This window comes from Megalobrama amblycephala, linkage group LG11 (assembly GCF_018812025.1).
Source record: "Megalobrama amblycephala isolate DHTTF-2021 linkage group LG11, ASM1881202v1, whole genome shotgun sequence".
NCBI classification, from domain to species: domain Eukaryota; kingdom Metazoa; phylum Chordata; class Actinopteri; order Cypriniformes; family Xenocyprididae; genus Megalobrama; species Megalobrama amblycephala.
Window position 1 is genome coordinate 27,454,112 of NC_063054.1, and position 20,233 is coordinate 27,474,344.

A 20,233-nucleotide genomic window follows, 5' to 3' on the forward strand; every position below is an offset into this window, starting at 1 on the left:
TTAGTGAATAAATCCCAAGAATGTGACAGAAAGTACCTTTGGGCTTTTGGCGTGTTTGTGTATGATTTAATGGCAACTGCTAAAACAACGTCATAAGTCCTGATTTATGTTTGATGAACTAAGGGAGTGCCTCAACAAAAACAAAAAAAACAAAAAAACATCATCCTGAGGTACAAAACAAAACATGAAACCATGACAATCCCACCACTATCTTGCTAGAGTCGGTTAAGCAGGTGGGTTTTTTTAGCCCCGTCTTGTTATTTTTCCGTTTAGATGCAGAGATAGTTTTTATTTCTAGCTGAGTCATTTCCTTTTACTCTTAAAGGTGCAGTATGCGATTTCTCAAAATTGTTAAACACTGTTAGTATTTGAAATCAACCTAAACACACCCCTTCCTTCATTGCTCCGCCCCCAAAAGGCACGAACACACTCTCTCCTCTCCCATCATGAATGTATACGCCCCCTACTGCCGATTGGCTAGAAGTTGTTGTGGTGTTCGGTTTGATCCACTTTCAACTAGTGATGGGAAGTTCGGATCATTTTACTGACTCGGACTTTTGAGTCTCGTTCAACAAAATGAACGAATCTTTTTTCGAGTCATTTCGTTCATTTCGTTCATTTTAGCAAAATGTAATTAAAATGTTACGTGTTACTTCCCCAACACATCTACTACTTATGCAAACGTTGATCCCACTACAAACAATACAAAACTACAATGCTATAAGATTCAGAAATGATTAATTCTTTACCTGAGTCTTATGACAAGCTGATTAAGCTCACCTCACCTCTTGTCTGACAAGTCTTCGGGTTTAAGTCATTCCTTAATGACGTGACAGGCAGTCCCATGCTAAACCAATGCAGTCTGAGCCGGTAAGAGAATTGATTAGTTCATTTCATGAGTCTTTCGGGTTTTTGAGTCATTCCTTAAACACGTGACAGACCCATACACTAAGCCAATGCATTCTGAGCCGGAAAGAGAATTGATTAGTTCTCTTCATGAGTCTTTCGGGTTTTGAGTCGTTCCTTAATCACGTAACAGACCCATACGCTATTTCTGACATTTCTGTCACTGTTTTTGTTACTGAGGATCTGTGGTGTGTTATTATAAATAAATAAAGCCCTGTTATAAATAAAATATTGATTAATTTATCTTTTTGACTGTCTATCTGTAAATAAACACTAGGCTATATAATAATATAATAATCCAAGCCTACAATACAAAGTATTTATAGCCTAGTTTGTTCATTTTTACTCCAATTTTGAGTTTGCTGTTATAATAATTGCTTTTCCTAGGCAGACTTGACATATTGGTCTAATATAAGAAGATTGCTCAAAAAGGACATAATGACATAAATTAAAAGCAAATAACATTTTGAATTTGAATTATTAATGTTAGTTTAAAACATCAAGGTTATGATAACTTCAGCTGTAACAGTTGTAACACAAACTCAAACAAAACTGGAGAGTTAACGTTATTTACTAATAAATATAATGTGCTTGGGTCACACAGCATAGTGTATGGGTATGTCACGTGATTAAGGAACGACTCAAAACCCGAAAGACTCATGAAGAGAACTAATCAATTCTCTTTCCGGCTCAGAATGCATTGGCTTAGTGTATGGGTCTGTCACGTGATTAAGGAACGACTCAAAAACCCGAAAGACTCATAAAAAGAACTAATCAATTCTCTTTCCGGCTCAGAATGCACTGGTAGCGTATGGGTCTGTCACGTGATTAAGGAACAACTCAAAACCCGAAAGACTCATGAAATGAACTAATCAATTGAATCATCAGGTGAACTACTTCTAGCAGTACAGAACCTGTAGAATATTGCACATGCGCGACTGAACGAATCACCCCCCGAGACGACTCGTTCTTCCCGAGTCACATTAAAGATTCGTTCAAAATGAACGAATCGTTCAAGAACGACACATCACTACTTTCAACAGCGTTTTTCAAAAATCACTTACTGCACCTTTAACCACTATTGTCTGTTAGTATCCGAGTGAAAGGGAAAGGAAGTGTTAGTTAATCATCAAACCAACAATCCAATATGGTGATGGATTGGCGATGTCAGGATGATGTTATATATTCTTTTTACACAGAACAATCATGCAGTCAGTCCCAGTAGATCATGCAGGTAGCACAAAAAACACTGACTTTATAACATTTGCTCCACTATACCTGCTAAATCTATGAACTTTCTAATGAGGACTGGCTGTTTTAGATGACTGAATGTAAAGAGTAATGCTCTGATGTCTTACTTTAGAGCATATTTTAACATTTGTGGACATTATATCCTAATGAAGGCCCGTGTGTGTAGCTTATCATTGACCAGGTTATTGGTAGTTTGTACTTGTAGACTCATACTGAGTATTCATTTAATATTTATTCATATAACCATTAATGCTTATGTTAAAAATAGTTTTATGTTGTATTACAAAGATGTATGCATTGTTTACACTTAATAAAACATCTTATGATGATTAAATAAAAAATAAGACTTTAAATATGTGAACAATGACTTATTGTCCTTATAATGCTTTTCAATGTCTTATCATGTTAGTCAAAACTAATGTATTTTGAGGCAGCATACCTTTGCAAAAGCTACCTATATTTATAAGAGGATCAGTTGAGCAGTCTTTTACCCTCTTATATATTAGAGAAACATATGAATACTGCTATATATTGCAAAACATGTGCCATAAATATAAATGCCTTCTGTAAGTGCAATTAAAGATATTATTTACTTTAAGTAGAATATATCAAGTAATGTTCTTTAACTGTAATCTATTGAAGATAGAGACATTTATTGGCATTACTGATTAGATCCAAGTAGTCACTACGGGCCTGTTTACACCTGGTTACTTCATGCGTTTTCTCTTATCGGATAGCTCTCCGATCGTGAAAACACTTGGTGTAAATGCCCTCCGAAACACTTTTGAGACGAATTTAAATCCAATCACTCAAACAACTTCAGGTAAATACATTTCTAAGGTTAATTGTGGCACAAAAATTGTCATTCTCATTGCCTTACTTTTTTTTTAATGTCAGATAAGCCCTATCTAAAAGTTTCAACTGACACATACTTAAAATTCCCTAAGAATATGAGAGAACCATCATATTGTATTTTACACAACAACTAACATCTGCATTCTTATCTTGGGTTGTACCACGAGTCAAAGAAAAAGTTGACAAATCCAGTTAGGTCATTAAGAAAGTAGATGTGCTTTTTCAGACATGGCCAGCTTGTATACGCTTTACAGACATGTAAACGAGTAGCCTAGATAAAATGGAGGATGTTTATTTTGACTTGTTGATGCTTTGAGGTTTCTCTTAATGAGGAACGTCATAAGAAATGCCTTTATGTATGTGAAAGGACAAGAGGTGAACAGTTTATGCAAAGTATGAAAGACATCCGCTGCCTACACGGTTATTGTATCACAAACACGTCTTTGTGTCTCTTCCTCCGAATATAATATGCTTCTAAAAAAAGACAACAATAGGCCTATATTGAATTCCTTGTGTCTTTTAACTCTTTTTAAAGATTAAAAGACTAGAATACAGATGAGTGAGTCTTAAAAAGCTGTTTTTTTAACCCATTAGCTGTCAATCATTGTAGGCCTATATCGGATAAAGGCCACGGTTAAGCATTGTTTCACACCATAGACTCACACTTGTAGAAATGGGCGCGCACTTTATATATATAAAACCTTGTGGCAATTACAGACAGCATGAATTATGATGCCAGAATGTTGCAATTGACAAAGTGCCTCAGTGCTTACGTCAATAAATATCCATGCACTGTCAACGGTTGCATAAACTTTAGCGCTGTAGTTATTCAAAACAGTTAAAAATGTTGAATGTTTAGTTAACTGTAGTGTTAAAGAGATAATTGCTTTTTCTTTATGCTTCAAAAGACTTAATATAACTAAAGTGAACTTGCTTGACAATATTTTCACAAATGGACCAGCAGTTATTAAAACAGGTCATGTGCCATTCGAAAGAGTATTCATTCGGTAATAAATATGCAAATAAGATGGTTAACCCAGTTTACGTTTACAGTGTGGCATCTCGAAATCAGCAGGATTAATTAGCCTACTTAATAGGCCTATATAAGATAATAAGAATAAGATAACCCATTACCTTTATCTGGGGTTTAGAAAGGGTTAATATTTTGAAGCGTGAAAAGCGCCAAACTTTTAAAGACAGCCAAAGTGTTCTGGCGCCATCTTCCGTCAGCTGACCACCACTGCATATTAAAATAGTCCATTCCACTGTTATCATTAAACAGACCGACTTATTATTAATTTAAATATTTTAACATTACATTAAAATTATTAAAATGTAATTCTATTCTCAAACTTTTTACATTCATTAACTTAGCAAATGCCCCCCACCCCCCAAAAATGCCCCTTTTTATATGATTTGTGAAACCTATGAATGTAAAAGTGTAAATAGCCACAACCACATTTAATATTATTTTAATTCCAGAGTTTTTTTCAATAATAACAACAGCTGTTAGAGGACACAATAAAATAAGAATGTCAATTATGCTATACATCCAAAAATGTAAAAAATTATGTAATTAATTACTCACCCTCATGACATTCCACACCCGTAAGACCTTCGTTCATCTTCAGAACACAAATTAAGATATTTTTGATAAAATCAGATGGCTCATTGACAGAAAGATAATTAACACTTTCAGATGGCCAGAAAGCTACTAAAGACATAACAATTCATGTGACTACAGTGGTTCAACCTTAATGTTATGAAGCGACAAGAACACTTTTTGTGCACCAAAAAAACTAAATAATGACTTTATTCAACAATATCTAGTGATTGGTGATTTCAAAACACTGCTTCATGAAGCTCCGAAGCTTTATGAATCTTTTGTTTCGAATCAGTGGTTCGGAGTGTACCATTCAAGTGAACCATTGAAATTTTAAAATGTATGTCATTCAAACTGATTCAAAACAAAAGATTTGTAAAGCTTCGAAGCTTCATGAGGCAGTGTTTTGAAATCACCCATCACTATATTGTTGAATAAAGCGTTATTATTATTTTTTTGGCACACAAAAAACATTCTTGCCGCTTCATAACATCACTGTAGTCACATGAACTGTTTTAAATATGTCTTTAGTAGCTTTCTGGGCATTTGAAAGTGTTAATTATCTTGCTGTCAATAGAGGCCTCACTCAGCCATCAGATTTTATCAAAAATTTCTTAATTTGTGTTCCGAAAGTGAACGAAGGTCTTACGGGTGTGGAACGACATGAGGGTGAGTAATTAATGACAGAATTTAAATTTTTGGGTGAACTAACCCTTTAAATAAGTCCAAGTCCTCTTGTAGACCCATTACACGTGTGCTGAGGACCCCTAGTGTTTGCTTCTCCGGATTAATAACTTAATTCCTCCGCTGTACTATAGAGGGCGCTCTATGCGGAAGTGATGGGATCCATCACTGACTGCCAGACAGTAGGCTGCAGGAACCGTCAGGCTCGTTTAGCATAGAGGACTGTTACATTGTATTCGTGCAAAAACGTTTAGTTTATCATCAGACGCGGAATAAATTGCCTTCATCATGTCAAAGAATACAGTGTCCGACCGTTTCAGGAAAGTGGATGTGGATGAATACGACGAGAATAAGTTTGTAGACGAAGAAGAGGGAGGAGAAAACCAGCTGGGTCCAGATGAGGCAGAGGTGGATTCTCTCATCAGACAATATCCTTTTTTATTCACTAACATGTGCATGATCTGATAAAGTCTATATATCTTATAAAATAATCTCCGTGTGCTTTATGCTTGAGTAGGTAATTATGACATCAGTAATGGATGTAACACGGCTAATTAAATGTTTTGCTACATAAAGTGTGCTTAAACAAATAATTGAAACTAATACCAAAAAGTGCTTATTAGCAGTAGAAGCTAGGCGATTTTATTTCGTTTTCATCCACTAAGTTAACATGACATGCTCTGATTTAGGTGTTCATAATTCATGAGTTGCCTGATACACCAGCTGGCCTGCAGATTTCTGTACATCAAAGACTCACAGACAGAACTGGATTGAGTGAATTATTCTACACATTTACATTTACTTCACTAGACGAACATCCATCCAGTAGTATGCAACAACACTGATAAAGGTCCATCTTTATAGTTTATAAGTAAAGTGAAAGTACACAAACTCAAATGCTGCGTTATGAACATGCAGTAGTTCAAATTTAGATCTCTGAAATGTCCAGACATGTCTTGACATTCCAGACATTCTTTTTAATAAAAGTGTTTCTGCAAAAAAGATGCAGATCTGTTAACTACAACTATTTTCAGGCTGTGTGAGGTTTACAAAAACTTTCCTGTCAAATTGAAACTTGTGAATTATTTTAGTATAAGGAAGTTGAATTCATGTCCTTATATGTCAATTTTGGAGCACCCAGGGCTTTATTTCCTGTTTCTAATGTTTTTTTTTGTCCCGTGGTTTCCTTGTAATACCTCAAGTGCAGCCTGTCCACAGCATGCATAGATGTTGAAATTCTTTTTTTCTTAACTCCTCTCTGCAAAGGGAATCTCATGGGTGCCCTGCAGGCAGTATTAAAAAATCCACCAATGAACACAAAGAATCAGAACGTCAAGGTGAGTTATGGCACCTTTTTTCCTAAAAGGAAAAAGTACTTTCCTTTGATCACGTATAGAAAATCATAGCATTTTTTCTCAATTAAGCAGAATTTGCTGTTTGTGCAATTTTTATTTTTAAATTTAATGATTCAAAGGGGGGATGTAATGCTATTTCTGACTTATTTACATTGTTAAAGAGTTTCATTCTCATGCTAAACATGGCCAAAGTTTTAAAACACGAGTTGGACGTATGGCGTTGTATTTCTGTGGCAAATATACTACTTCCGGTTGTGGACATGTTTCGCCGTATTTTTTTTGAGCATGGCCTTTATCACGTAATAAAGGCCGGAATTCCTTGTATAGGCACTTCTCCCTGATAAGCGTGCACACACACATCGCCAAGAGCAAGAGCAAGAGCACGCCCATCAACGCGCTTCGTTCGAGATACGGAAGCCGAGAGATTTTTCAACAATGGCTGTGTCCCAATTCAGGGGCTGCACCCTTTGAAGGATGCATACATCATCAAGGCAGTCTCACTTAAGAAAAATAACCATTAGATTGCAAAGTAAGAAAGAAATTACTGTATTTTACAGCTCACAATGAATATCAGTCAATTTTATTACGGTTACTTAAATATGCTTAAATATGACATCCTTGATGAAATGTTCAGCCTTCAAGTGCGACCTCCGGAGGATGCAGCCTCTGAAATGAGACGCAGCTCCTGTCAACAAAGGAGTGTGTTTTTAGTTGTGAGGGAAAGATTATTCTTTTCAGCTTCCCAAAGAACCCAGTGTTAAGGGAACAGTGGATGGAGTTTGTTTTTCCGAGGCAGCAATGGAGTTGCACACGTATGTTTGTTTGTTTCCGGAATTTCGGTGATGAATGCTTTGTAAACAAGTCCCAGTTTGGCGCTGGATTTGCAGATATTTGGTGGTGAGTAAAACTGCATCAAATGTCTGTGTTTTGTTGGCAATCGGCACGCAATTGCTTATTGCCTAGATTCATTAATATGAAACACCCGTAAATGTAACCCCTCCTGTTCGAACCGCCCACTCTAAGTGGGTCTCGAACCGGTCCGCCGGCATGGGAGTCGGGCACTCTAACAAGGAGGATAAAGACCGTGGTCTCTAGTGTCAGTCGCTAGAGTGCTTCTTGAGATCAGGGGAGTGAGGTTTACACGCACAGCTCTTAATGGCCTACGTCCACTACATAAACATGCAGCTAACTTCTCTATTTATACATCATACTTGTAAAGTGATAGGAACCAGATGAGAGTTAGCTTTTTCTGACATTTTGTAGGATCGTGCTGAAGGTCTGGTGCTGAAGGTGCTCAGCGCCTTCAAGAGTACTGACATAGAGAAGGGAGTTCAGTCTCTGGATAAGAATGGAGTGGACCTGCTCATGAAATACATCTACAAGGGCTTTGAGCGGCCGTCTGAGAACAGCAGCGCAGTCCTGCTGCAGTGGCATGAAAAGGTATGGTTAAAGGGTTAGTTCACCCAAAAATGAAAATTCTGTCATTAATTACTCACCCTTATGTCGTTCCACGCCTGTAAGACCTTCGTTCATCTTCAGAACACAAATTAAGATATTTTTGATGAAATCCGAGAAGTATTTGACTCATCCATAGGCAGCAATATAATCAACACTTTCAATGTCCAGAAAGGTACTAAAGACATCGTTAAAACAGTCAAAAACAAAACAAAAAAACAAAATAAAACAAAACAAAAATAACGACTTTATGCAACTAGGGCTGTCACGATATTAGATTTTTCACACCACGGTTATTGTGGCCAAAAAAATTCACGATATTGATATATCGCGATATTTATAGAATCCTTGTGGGGGGGGGGGGATTTATCAGTCTAAATAATTTTTACTTTGTTTATTTAGTTTTTCTCTTTCAGGGTTGCTGCACATTTTTTAAAGTCAAATTTAAGGCTTTTTAAGACCTGAAGTAATAAAAATTAATACTAGCCTATACATTATGGCTGTTACCAATCAAATTAAAACATTATCAACAAAATTCATCTTTGCAATACAGAGGTGACACAGAATGAGAAGTGGCATTAATATATTTACACAGCATTTACAATTTGTCTACATAAATTTAATTCAGTATTTAAATATGGATTATTTTCTAATTTTAACTTTTTAATTAAAATGTACCTTAAATATGAAACTAAACTAAACTACCAGTAGGTGGCAGCAAGTCACTGTCTTAATGAGTGAGTGAGTGAGTCAACCGATTTGTTCAAATGACTGATTCTTTCAGGAACGAAGCTCGGATTCATTCGTTCTAAACGCGGATTCAGTCAGATTAACAACCCCTGTGTCTCAATCAGCTCCCTAGCTCCCTAGTCGTGAATCAGTATATAATGAAAGTGAATGTGGCTGATACCCTGATCAGTGCCCTGACTACTGAACTAGGGAGCTGATTGAGACACACGCAACATTTCTGTCTGTTGCACGGGGCTCTGTTCTGCTGTTCATCATTTTGAAATTTCTTTGGCGAAATAAAGGAAAAAAACAATATTAACAATACTGTGTCTAAAATGTAACTCATCTTATAATCTTATAATATGATATAATGACAAAAAATCGTCGGGGCAAAACATACACCTTGAATTTTGAGGGCATATAACTGCATGCATAACTACATCACGCTGAATAAGACGAGTAAAGAAAACGCGGTAGGCTACTTATTAAAAGAATCACGCTTTATTTAAATATATGAACACAGAAAATGACTGTTAACAGGTTAATATAACATTTCCCATTCCATGACTAGTAAAATAATCACAACTTACTCTCTGTAAAATGGCGTAATCCACAGGGTGATGAACACCGAGGTGGGTAAAAAGGGTAATTAAATCGTGTGCATGATTTACTAATTCGTTCCCTCAATTTACTAGGGGGAACGAATTAGTAAATCGTGCGCACGATTTAGCATACTATTTTTTCCCCTGCATGTCATGTCCACATTTCTTGACCCTAAGAAGTGATTATATTGCTGTTTATGGACGAACCAAATACCTCTCGGATTTCATCAAAAATATCTCAATTTGTGCTCCAAAGATGAACGAAGGTCTTACGGGTTTGGAACAACATGAGGGTGAGTAATTAAAGACAGAATTTTCATTTTTGGGTGAACTAACCCTTTAATAGCAAAGCGTGTGTTATGCTCTTAAAGGAGGTCAGTAGCTCAATTCTCAATTCTCCTCAGGCTCTCTCTGCAGGTGGAGTGGGCTGCATTGTGAGAGTCCTAACAGCCAGGAAAACAGTGTAAACTGCAAGCAGATTAGCACAGCACACAGAAAAAACAACAACAACCCAGTAGCGGGAAATCCTGCCGAGACACTCAGAACAAAGCGATGACTTTCCACAGGAGACTCAAGAGGACCTCTCATCTAATTTCAATGCGTGACCTCACCTTCTTCTGTCATATCACTCTTCACTCACCGTGCCATCAGCTGTATGTTAAACTTACCGTAGCTTCTCTCAGGAATACTTTTCTATGCTCTTCTGTATTGTATTCAGCAATTCTGAATACAAGGGGCTTGTTGGAGTTTTGTAAAATCTTAAGTTTGCTATAACCTTTTATTATTGATAGCAATTTACTCGCCACTCTTCTTCAAGAGAAATGGCCATGTAACCTCTATTATCTTAGTGTGTGAATGGCTTGAAATGAACAGTCGCAGACAGGTCGGTGTGTCTTACTGGCACTACGTCTGTCCACATCGACTGTCGGATTATGAATAATACTCTTCGGTGCATTAAACCATTCCGTCACTGATCCCCTCTCGTTTGTTCTAAATCACCAGGCGTTATCCCATAGTATTTATTTTTTCATAACCAAAGCGCATTAGCTCTTATACTCGTATAAGACGTAAAGTAACATTGCCGATCTTGTGCATCATCTGAAACAGCTGTTTGATTTTCATAGTAGATGAAGTCATCTCACTAATTCGTGACTTTCACTAATGCTGTTGTAATGTATTAATGTCTTAATGTATCTGTTTCAGCATTCCAAAGCACTTATTGCCGTGGACCATTGTTATCGTATGTGTCAGAATGCATATGTCTGTATCCATTGTATATCAGGAGGTGTTTTTTAAGCCAACTGTGTTGAATACTTGCCTCAAAGCATGATCCAGTCTGATCTGAGACATATCATCTGATCAGGGACCTGCCTCTACAATGCAGTAATACAGAATGACAAAATGCAAACACTCAATAAACCAAACCGGTATAATGACTGCCTTACAAAATATTCCTTTTTAATGTTTGTGCTTTTCTGATATAACAATAAATTGTTAAATATATATCTGATGACCTGACTTTTATATTTTTATTTTGTATACGTAGGAATATTATGCTGAAAGCTCTACTGACAGCCTCAAATGTGTGTCAACTTTGTTTTTACAAACTGAGGGTCAAAATTATTTTCCCTGGTAATTGATATTGTCAGTGAAATAGCATTTATTCCTTCCAATGTACACTACAATTCAAAAGTTTGGGTAGTAGTAGTAATTTTTTTTTTCTCACCAAGGCTGCATTTATTTGATCAAAACTACAGCAGTACTGTGAAATATAAACTTTTATTTTAATATATTTTAAAAAAGTAATTCCTGTGATGCAACGCTGAATTTTCAGCAGTCATTATTCCAGTCTTCAGTGTCACATGAGCTTCAGAAATCATTCTGATATGTTGATCTGATGCTCAAGAAACATTTATTATTATTATTAAGCAGCAGTCCAGTCCTTTTTGTCTTTAACCCAGGCGAGACGCTTCTGACACTGTTGTTCAAGAGTGGCTTGACACAAGGAATGCGACAGCTGAAACCCATGTCTTGCACACGTCTGTGCGTAGTGGTTCTTGAAGCACTGACTCCAGCTGCAGTCCACTCTTTGTGAATCTCCCCCTCATTTTTGAATGGGTTTTGTTTCACAATCCTCTCCAGGGTGCAGTTATCCCTATTGCTTGTACACTTTTTTTCTACCACATCTTTTCCTTCCCTTCACCTCTCTATTAATGTGCTTGGACACAGAGATCTGTGAACAGCCAGCCTCTTTTCCAATGACCTTTTATGTCAATGGTCGTCTTTTGGACCACTGTCAAGTCAGCAGTCTTCCCCATGATTGTGTAGCCTACAGAACTAGACTGAGAGACCATTTAAGGTGTTTTGAGTTAATTAGCTGATTAGAGTGTGACATCAGGTGTCTTCAATATTGAACCTTTTCACAATATTCAAATTTTCTGAGATACTGAATTTCGAATTTTCCTTAGTTGTCAGTTATAATCATCAAAATTAAAAGAAATAAACATTTGAAATATTGAAATATATTATATGAATGAATATAATATACAAGTTTCACTTTTTGAATGGAATTAGTGAAATAAATAAACTTTTTGATGATATTCTAATTATATGACCAGCACCTGTGTATATTATATGTGTATATATATGCCTCCTCTCGTACTGATTGGGTAGAATTTCTGAACATGCTCCTCCCGAACATCTTACTGACCCCAAACTTTTGAACAGCAGTGTATGCAGCTCTAAAATGAATATATCAAAATTAATAGATTGTACATTTTATTGTATTTTTTTAAAAAAGGGAATACAACATAGTATTACAAATAAAAAACCCAAATACTTATATACATATCATGACAATAGAATACACCTTGATTACTGACAAAGTTACAAAAAAATACTCCAAATGTGTATGAACCTGTAATGATAATGAGACATTGCTTATTATGTGCATAATTACTGATTGACAAAACTCTCTTCTAAAGTAAAGGTAGTGCTTACCTGAGGTGGACATCCTTTTCATTTTTACTGCAAACCCAAACCTCATCATGTTAACAAGCACAAACTTAAACCAATAAAATCTTCCCCATCTCATTTCATAGAAAGCAATGGAGGGAATTGAGTTTCTTTCATATATTCAAGCAATTCCCAATAAGTTAATAGGTAGACATATATGCAAATGTATTCTATATCACCACCCATAGTCCTGCTGTACATTCTGATGAAGGATTCTTGCAGCCCGCGGAGCGGCTGAACCGTTAACCTGCCTGCGGTCTTAAAACTGGTTTCAAGTCTCTCCAATGAACTCCAGAGAGCAACGTCATCTGTCTGCAGACCCTTCAACTCGGCTCTTCCAGCCTACAAGGCCTTACATGTCAACATGACCTGTGAGAATCTCTTCAAGTGGCGGATCTGCACTCACACATTCACACTCTCACATAAAGACGCGCGCTTCTCAATCATGCATGTACAAAAAAACTGCACCGTTGTCAGAGGTTGCGCTTTAAAAGATTTTATCCAGATGGACTGGGTTGTACATTTTCTATCATGCTCTAATTTTATCAGCAAATTACTGATATGCCACTGATATTACAAGAGTCTTTTTTGGCCTTTTCTTACATATAATTTGGTCTCACAATCTGGCCACTTAATTCAGTGATCAATATTTCAAAATATTCCACTGGCATACACTTGCAATCTCTTGTTTCTCTCGCAAAATCTGCTCTCACAGCTCTGTCCTGGTTTATTTTCGCAGGGGTGCTTTAAAAACTTAATTTTCTTCCCTTTTCTGCACTTCTAATCTCATTTAGAAACATTAATAATGTAGGGACATTACGGAAACCAGATTTCTTATTTTTTATCTGTCAAAATGACAAGAAACATTGTTTTCAAAATTTGTGAAATTATTATTATTTTTTTTTTTTTTTGCGCAACCTCTGATCATTCCCTCTCTTCATAGGCTGTGGTGCGTAGTAAAGTGCTCAGTATGGATAGGCTGAGACAGCGATGTAGACAATGAAGGTGGTCTGGTACTCTATTCCTCCGTCGGCGCTGTAAGACAGGGCTCGTACCTTCATGCGGTACGTGTGAGGTTCGCGCAGTGGCCGGGTGGTGAACAGAACACCCTTGAGGTTTTCGTCCCGGAGGGCGAAAGGCAGAGTCGCGTCCTCGTCGACCACTAAGAAGGAAGTGCGGGGGTGGACGACTCCATCCTGGGTGTAGGCAACCAGCCGGATCAGGTCCTGATTGGCGGCGATGCCGAAGGGCAGGGACAGCAGTTTGTACTCCAGTGCATACGGGCTCAGGGCGCACTCCAGATCATTGGGCGGACAATTCTTCAGGCAGAACCTGAGAGAAGCCGAACTCACTTTATTTAAAATGATCAACTAAGTAAAAACAGACAATTGCAAAGAAAATAGTGGCAGTCTCACCCTGTGGCTGGATCTCTCTGATAGTTGGGAGGGCAAGGTGTGTCGATGCACTGGTAACTCCCTCTCATGTTGAAACACATCCTGTTTGCACCACACTGAATGTTCTGCTCCAGGCATTCATCTATGTCTGTCCATATAAACACCAAAAGTGATCAATACAAATCTCTTATATTTAGTATATTTAGATATTTTTTTAGGTCACTCTATAGAGAAGTCTTCATTTTTTTACCTTGGCAGGTTTTGCCATTGGTCATAAGGCGATAGCCACTGGGACACAAACATCTATGGCTGCCTGGTGTGTTCATACACTCATGTTGACATGTATCCCTCTGTTCACATTCATTAATATCTACAAACACAAGATGGGTAATAATTAATGGACTATTTTATGGAAATCGTGCAATGTAAGTGCCTTACTATCAATATGACTAACAGGCCATTGAACATATTGACATTATTTGATAAATTAGTGTATAATATAAAAAACCTTCTAAAATGAAACATTAATCAGTATAACTGCCACTTTGTATGCCACCATTCATCATTATTATGTTTGAAGGGGTTATATCTTAAAAAAAAAAAACTCATTAAAAATAATTAAAGTAATGCTATAATTATGTTGCTTTTCTAAAATTATGCATTTTCTGAGAAAAAGTTTGGGACTTTTTTGAGTCTTTGCTGCTCAGGTTGTGTTCTACAAAGCACCTAAAGGGACATGGTGATGGAAAAACATGAGATGGGAGGAACAATTATATTTCAATATTTTTGTGTTTGCGCACAAAGCAAACATTTTGAGTTTCCCAGGAAACTTTTCATTTGCTCGCAAAACTTTGTATTTCTTCGCAAAGTTTCTTGGGGAACACAAACGTTTCTCAGGGGAAAGAAAACATTTTGTAAGTGAATTTGTGTGTAAACACTAAAACATTGAAATAGAATTTTTCCTCACATCCCATATTTTTCCCATGATTATGTCCCCTTAGGGGCTCTGTAGTGTTAAACCCCATTTCCCTGCTTTAAAAACAATGCTTTGCTTTTTCTGACAAAATATTTAAGGGATTGACAATTTTATTTTCCTCATAGTTTAAACCAAAGTACATTTCTTCTACATTATTTCAAGTCATATATATCTTTTATAATGTGCGACTTAAAAACCACATTAAAACTGAGCAATACTATCTGAATTTTGATCAAAAGTACTTCTTCCTGAACTTTTTTGGCACATATACCAGTTTTCACACAATATCATGAAAACACGACATTTGCGTATCAGTTACTGTCATAGTAGCAGTTCACAATACTCTAACCATTTAAGGATCAAGAATACAGTATACTGTCTGATATACATATACATACACCTAGCATATGACATGAAACCCATGAAACTTCACTACAGATCAACAGTTACTCTTGTAGTTACCTAAACACTGGCCATTTTTTGCCTTAAAACCAGGGGGGCAGGAATTAGTATCCCTACGACTGCGTGAAGGGGCATTGTTTGGTCTGTTGGCCACATGACGTCCCCTTACGGGGACATATGAGTGGTAACTCTGGGAAGTCAGGCTATGGTAGCGCTGCTGGTAGGAGCTCCGATCAGAGGAGGACTGTGATGTTCTGTACCCATATGAGAAACTCTCATAGTTGGGCAAGCGCTCTAGTCCGGCACAGGACTTGCCATCACCCAGCAGGTGGAGCCCCGGTGGGCACAGGCACTTGTAGCTGCCAGGGCTGTTCACGCACTGATAGGCACAGGGCACCGGTACCAGCTCGCACTCGTTTATGTCTGCTCTCACAGCAAGGCCAACACAGAGAAAGAGAAATTGAGAAAAGAAAGGTAAAAAAATAAAGGAAAAAGAGTTGAAATGAGAATAAGAGGATCAAAAGAAGAAAATAAAAAGAAGGGGATGAGACAAAAATACTGGACATGTGTAGCTATCCTTCAAAAGCATGTTTCTCATGCAAAAAATATTGTATTTTTGTTGTAAAATATTGTGTATTTAGTGATTCCTGGTTATTTCTATTAATAAATGATTAATAGAAATAACAGTGATTCATTCTCAGTACTCATCAGAAAAACTTTGAATGCCAAAACTGTCACTAAAGGACATAAAAAAAAAAAAAGCCAGAGCAAAGCATAGCATTTCTGCGGAGAATACCAAGCAGGAAGTTGAAGAGTAAAGTCAAAGATGATAGACACAGGTAGAGGAAGGACAGAGTCATTATAGTCGTGCTGGCCTTGCTGTGAGTGTGAACCTACTTACCAGTGTAATACAACTCACAGTTACATCTGTAGCAGCTCAGAGAGACTTGGATCCTTGATTTGGTATCAGTGACTGTGCCTTCTTTGTTTCTTACAGTTTTAGGTTGGTTAGTTTAAAAGCACTGTGGCAGTAAAAGCAAGCTGTGTGGAAAGAAGTGACATCACAGGTTCTGAATGCTGTTTAGGTGAGGGTTGATTCACAGAAATGAACTTTAGCAAAAGAATGAGGTAGGTAAAGATGAAGGGAGGGATGCAGGTTCGCATTTGGCAGGAGAGCAGCCCAGGATGTTGGGTTGTTGTCAGAGGATTAGAGTTAGGTGTGGGGGACACTACGTACCAAGGCAGGGGCGGCCCACACCCTGAGAGCGGTACCCCCTCGGGCAAGTGCAGTGGTAGCTACCTCTGGTGTTTTCGCAGATCTGATTATACCTGCACTGATGCGTGCCGTCATGGCACTCATCAATATCTGCAAGCAGAATAAAAATGTATTTGTTTTGATCATAATCTAATTATGTAATTAAAAATAATAATAAAATAAAAATGAATATTTTTTTTTAAATTATTCTAAATATAAACAAAGCTTGTTTTATTAATTTAAACAAAACACACACACACACACACACACACACACACACATACATTATATATATATATATATATATATATATATATATATATATATATATTTTTTTTTTTTTTTTTTTTTTTTTTTTTTTTTTTTGCAACACAATGGCCCTCTACCCAAAACATGAGCAACGAGCATTTCACAAACCTATGCATGTGCTATTGCCTCCTTTGGTCATGCCAGTAGGGCAGAGGTCAATGCAAGTGTATCCACCACGTGTGTTTTTACACTGCTGATCAGAGCGACACACTCTCTGTTTGCATTCATTTATATCTGAGGAGAAAGAATTATCACTTTAGTTTCAGTTGCATAATTTTACAAACCCTGCAAGATTAAGCTACAGTGGGTACGGAAAGTATTCAGACCCCCTTAAATTTTTCACTCTTTGTTATATTGCAGCCATTTGCTAAAATCATTTAAGTTCATTTTTTTCCCCATTAATGTACACACAGCACCCCATATTGACAGAAAAACACAGAATTGTTGACATTTTTGCAGATTTATTAAAAAAGAAAAACTGAAATATCACATGGTCCTAAGTATTCAGACCCTTTGCTGTGACACTCATATATTTAACTCAGGTGCTGTCCATTTCTTCTGATCATCCTTGAGATGGTTCTACACCTTCATTTGAGTCCAGCTGTGTTTGATTATACTGATTGGACTTGATTAGGAAAGCCACACACCTGTCTATATAAGACCTTACAGCTCACAGTGCATGTCAGAGCAAATGAGAATCATGAGGTCAAAGGAACTGCCTGAAGAGCTCAGAGACAGAATTGTGGCAAGGCACAGATCTGGCCATGGTTACAAAAAAATTTCTGCTGCACTTAAGGTTCCCAAAGAGCACAGTGGCCTCCATAATCCTTAAATGGAAGATGTTTGGGACGACCAGAACTGGTCTTCTTAGAACTGGCCGTCCGGCCAAACTGATCTATCGGGGGAGAAGAGCCTTGGTGAGAGAGGTAAAGAAGAACCCAAAGATCACTGTGGCTGAGCTCCAGAGATGCAGTCGGGAGATGGGAGAAAGTTGTAGAAAGTCAACCATCACTGCAGCCCTCCACCAGTCGGGGAGGGCTGCAGTTTATGGCAGAGTGGCCCGACGGAAGCCTCTCCTCAGTGCAAGACACATGAAAGCCCGCATGGAATCTGCTAAAAAACACCTGAAGGACTCCAAGATGGTGAGAAATAAGATTCTCTGGTCTGATGAGACCAAGATAGAACTTTTTGGACTTAATTCTAAGCGGTATGTGTGGAGAAAACTGCTCATCACTGCTCATGACCTGTCCAATACAGTCCCAACAGTGAAGCATGGTGGTGGCAGCATCATGCTGTGGGGGTGTTTTTCAGCTGCAGGGACAGGACGACCGGTTGCAATCGTGGAAAAGATGAATGCGGCCAAGTACAGGGATATCCTGGACGAAAACCTTCTCCAGAGTGCTCAGGACCTCAAACTGGGCCGAAGGTTTACCTTCCAACAAGACAATGACCCTAAGCACACAGCTAAAATAACGAAGGAGTGGCTTCACAACAACTCCGTGACTGTTCTTGACTGGCCCAGCCAGAGCCCTGACTTAAACCCAATTGAGCATCTCTGGAGAGACCTAAAAATGGCTGTCCACCAACGTTTACCATCCAACCTGACAGAACTGGAGAGGATCTGCAAGGAGGAATGGCAGAGGATCCCCTAATCCAGGTGTGAAAAACTTGTTGCATCTTTCCCAAAAAGACTCATGGCTGTATTAGATCAAAAGGGTGCTTCTACTAAATACTGAGCAAAGGGTCTGAATACTTAGGACCATGTGATATTTCAGTTTTTCTTTTTTAATAAATCTGCAAAAATGTCAACAATTCTGTGTTTTTCTGTCAATATGGGGTGCTGTGTATTAACTTAAATGATTTTAGCAAATGGCTGCAATATAACAAAGAGTGGAAAATTTAAGGGGGTCTGAATACTTTCCGTACCCACTGTATAAACCACAAGATAATGTACCAATACAGCGCCGATTCCTGAGTTGGTACCCCGGCTCACAAGCACAGCGAAAGCTGCCAATGGTGTTTAGACAGTGCTGATGGCAAGGGTTGGATTCCTGACACTCATTCACATCTGTAGAAGCAAGATTAAACAATTGACATGTATGCTAGGATGAAGATAATGATGAATAAAGAGCATTAAAATAAGATGCTATATACAAGTACACACATAAACAATATACATAACACACCTGAGCAGCTCAGCCCATCTGCTGTCCTTCTAAAGCCCCGCCCACAGCGCATCACACAGCGATAGGAGCCAATGGTGTTCTCACAGTCTTGTCCATCATGGCACATGTGCCCACCCAGTGAACACTCATCAATATCTAGGGTAAACAGAAAGGAAAGCAGCTGTTTAGCTTAGATTACAGAAATAACAGATCATACACTACCTCTCAAAAGTATGTTTTTTTTTGTTAAAGAAGTGTCTTATAAACAAAGTCTCTTATGCTCACCAAGGCTGCATTTTGTTTGATCAAAAATACAGTAAAAACACTAATATTGTGAAATATGATTACAGTTTAAAATAACTGCCGTACCCTGGCATGTTCTGCCATCAGCTGAAATGGTGAGACCTCTGGGACAGGAACAATAGTATGTGCCTATAGCATTGTGGCAGGCATGTGAGCAGGGATTTCCCTCCAAACACTCATTCTCATCTTCATCAGCAAAAAAAGGACAAGCACGTAATTTCATTAATGAAATAACTCATTATATATCCACAAATTGAGACTATTATCTGTATTATATAGTACAAGCAAAAAATAGTGTCTCACTGTACCTGCACAATATGGCCCAGCGGGGTCCAGTTGAAAACCATTGGGACACTGATTACTGCGCTCTCCTGAGGACAAAAATATATTGTAATTGGAGAGGGATAGCTCTTAAAACTATTAAATAAAACACAACGAAATCATAATGATCGGCTAGAATTTTATGATGTTTAGGGACGCACTGGCATATGAAATTTGCATTATATTAAATTAAAAATTTTGAACCAGGCAATAAAACATTGTAATATAGAGAAGAAAAATGGAAAAAAGGTTTAGTATTTCTAAAATTAAGCATTGAAAAAGCTTGATTTTGAAACAAATAGCCCATGATATCTTAAAATCAAATCAATCAGTATGATGATGTGGATAAATTATTTCCTAATATTTGTGTATCGTACCTTTAGCAATAGTGGCATGGATGGCAAACTCCAGTATCTCTTCTAGTGGACGGTACAGAGCATTGATAGCCGAAGCGTGAAGTGTCTGCACCAGATAGGGCATCTTTCCTCTGGAGGGTCCGTATGTGATGGTATGATTCCAGGAGTAAGGCACGCTCACTCTGTCTATACTGAACATACGTGTAGACAGAGCATACAACTGACCAGGACCAGTCTGGATGTAGTCTTCAGTGTAGTCCTGGAGTTCAAAAAAGATATTTTAATGTGATAAAGTTT

At 37.8% G+C, this 20,233-nt stretch overlaps 2 protein-coding genes across 3 annotated transcripts in view; one reads left to right on the forward strand and one right to left on the reverse strand.

Moving 5' to 3' along the window:
• The first annotated feature begins 5,442 nt into the window (after nucleotides 1-5,442).
• Nucleotides 5,443-10,950, forward strand: arpc5b (actin related protein 2/3 complex, subunit 5B). Its single transcript, XM_048207101.1, has 4 exons — nucleotides 5,443-5,727; nucleotides 6,564-6,636; nucleotides 7,918-8,094; nucleotides 9,845-10,950. Exons 1-4 carry the CDS (start codon nucleotides 5,588-5,590, stop codon nucleotides 9,905-9,907), a joined length of 453 nt encoding a protein of 150 aa, XP_048063058.1. The 5' UTR covers nucleotides 5,443-5,587; the 3' UTR covers nucleotides 9,908-10,950.
• Nucleotides 10,951-12,216: 1,266 nt separating this feature from the next.
• The window catches only part of hmcn1 (hemicentin 1), a 91,628-nt gene continuing 83,611 nt past the window's right edge, over nucleotides 12,217-20,233 (reverse strand). Inside the window, exons 97-107 of one of the 2 annotated variants that reach the window (XM_048207102.1) lie at nucleotides 19,958-20,195; nucleotides 19,568-19,630; nucleotides 19,326-19,445; nucleotides 18,978-19,112; nucleotides 18,746-18,859; nucleotides 16,900-17,025; nucleotides 16,465-16,593; nucleotides 15,288-15,650; nucleotides 14,100-14,219; nucleotides 13,871-13,997; nucleotides 12,217-13,787 (exon numbers count right to left, since the gene is read on the reverse strand). In XM_048207102.1, the coding sequence (XP_048063059.1) occupies nucleotides 13,421-13,787; nucleotides 13,871-13,997; nucleotides 14,100-14,219; nucleotides 15,288-15,650; nucleotides 16,465-16,593; nucleotides 16,900-17,025; nucleotides 18,746-18,859; nucleotides 18,978-19,112; nucleotides 19,326-19,445; nucleotides 19,568-19,630; nucleotides 19,958-20,195 (1,902 nt within the window). In that variant the 3' untranslated portion in view covers nucleotides 12,217-13,420. The remainder of the gene's footprint in view (nucleotides 13,788-13,870; nucleotides 13,998-14,099; nucleotides 14,220-15,287; nucleotides 15,651-16,464; nucleotides 16,594-16,899; nucleotides 17,026-18,745; nucleotides 18,860-18,977; nucleotides 19,113-19,325; nucleotides 19,446-19,567; nucleotides 19,631-19,957; nucleotides 20,196-20,233) is intronic. The other variant, XM_048207103.1, reaches the window with a different exon arrangement.

Bases quoted from the DNA above. Each gene is read 5' to 3' on its own strand.
- arpc5b (XM_048207101.1), top strand. From the start codon at position 5,588: ATGTCAAAGAATACAGTGTCCGACCGTTTCAGGAAAGTGGATGTGGAT. The intron at 5,728-6,563 runs ATATCCTTTTTT...TCCTCTCTGCAA, and splicing joins GTGGATTCTCTCATCAGACA to AGGGAATCTCATGGGTGCCC. The intron at 8,095-9,844 runs GTATGGTTAAAG...AATTCTCCTCAG, and splicing joins TGCTGCAGTGGCATGAAAAG to GCTCTCTCTGCAGGTGGAGT.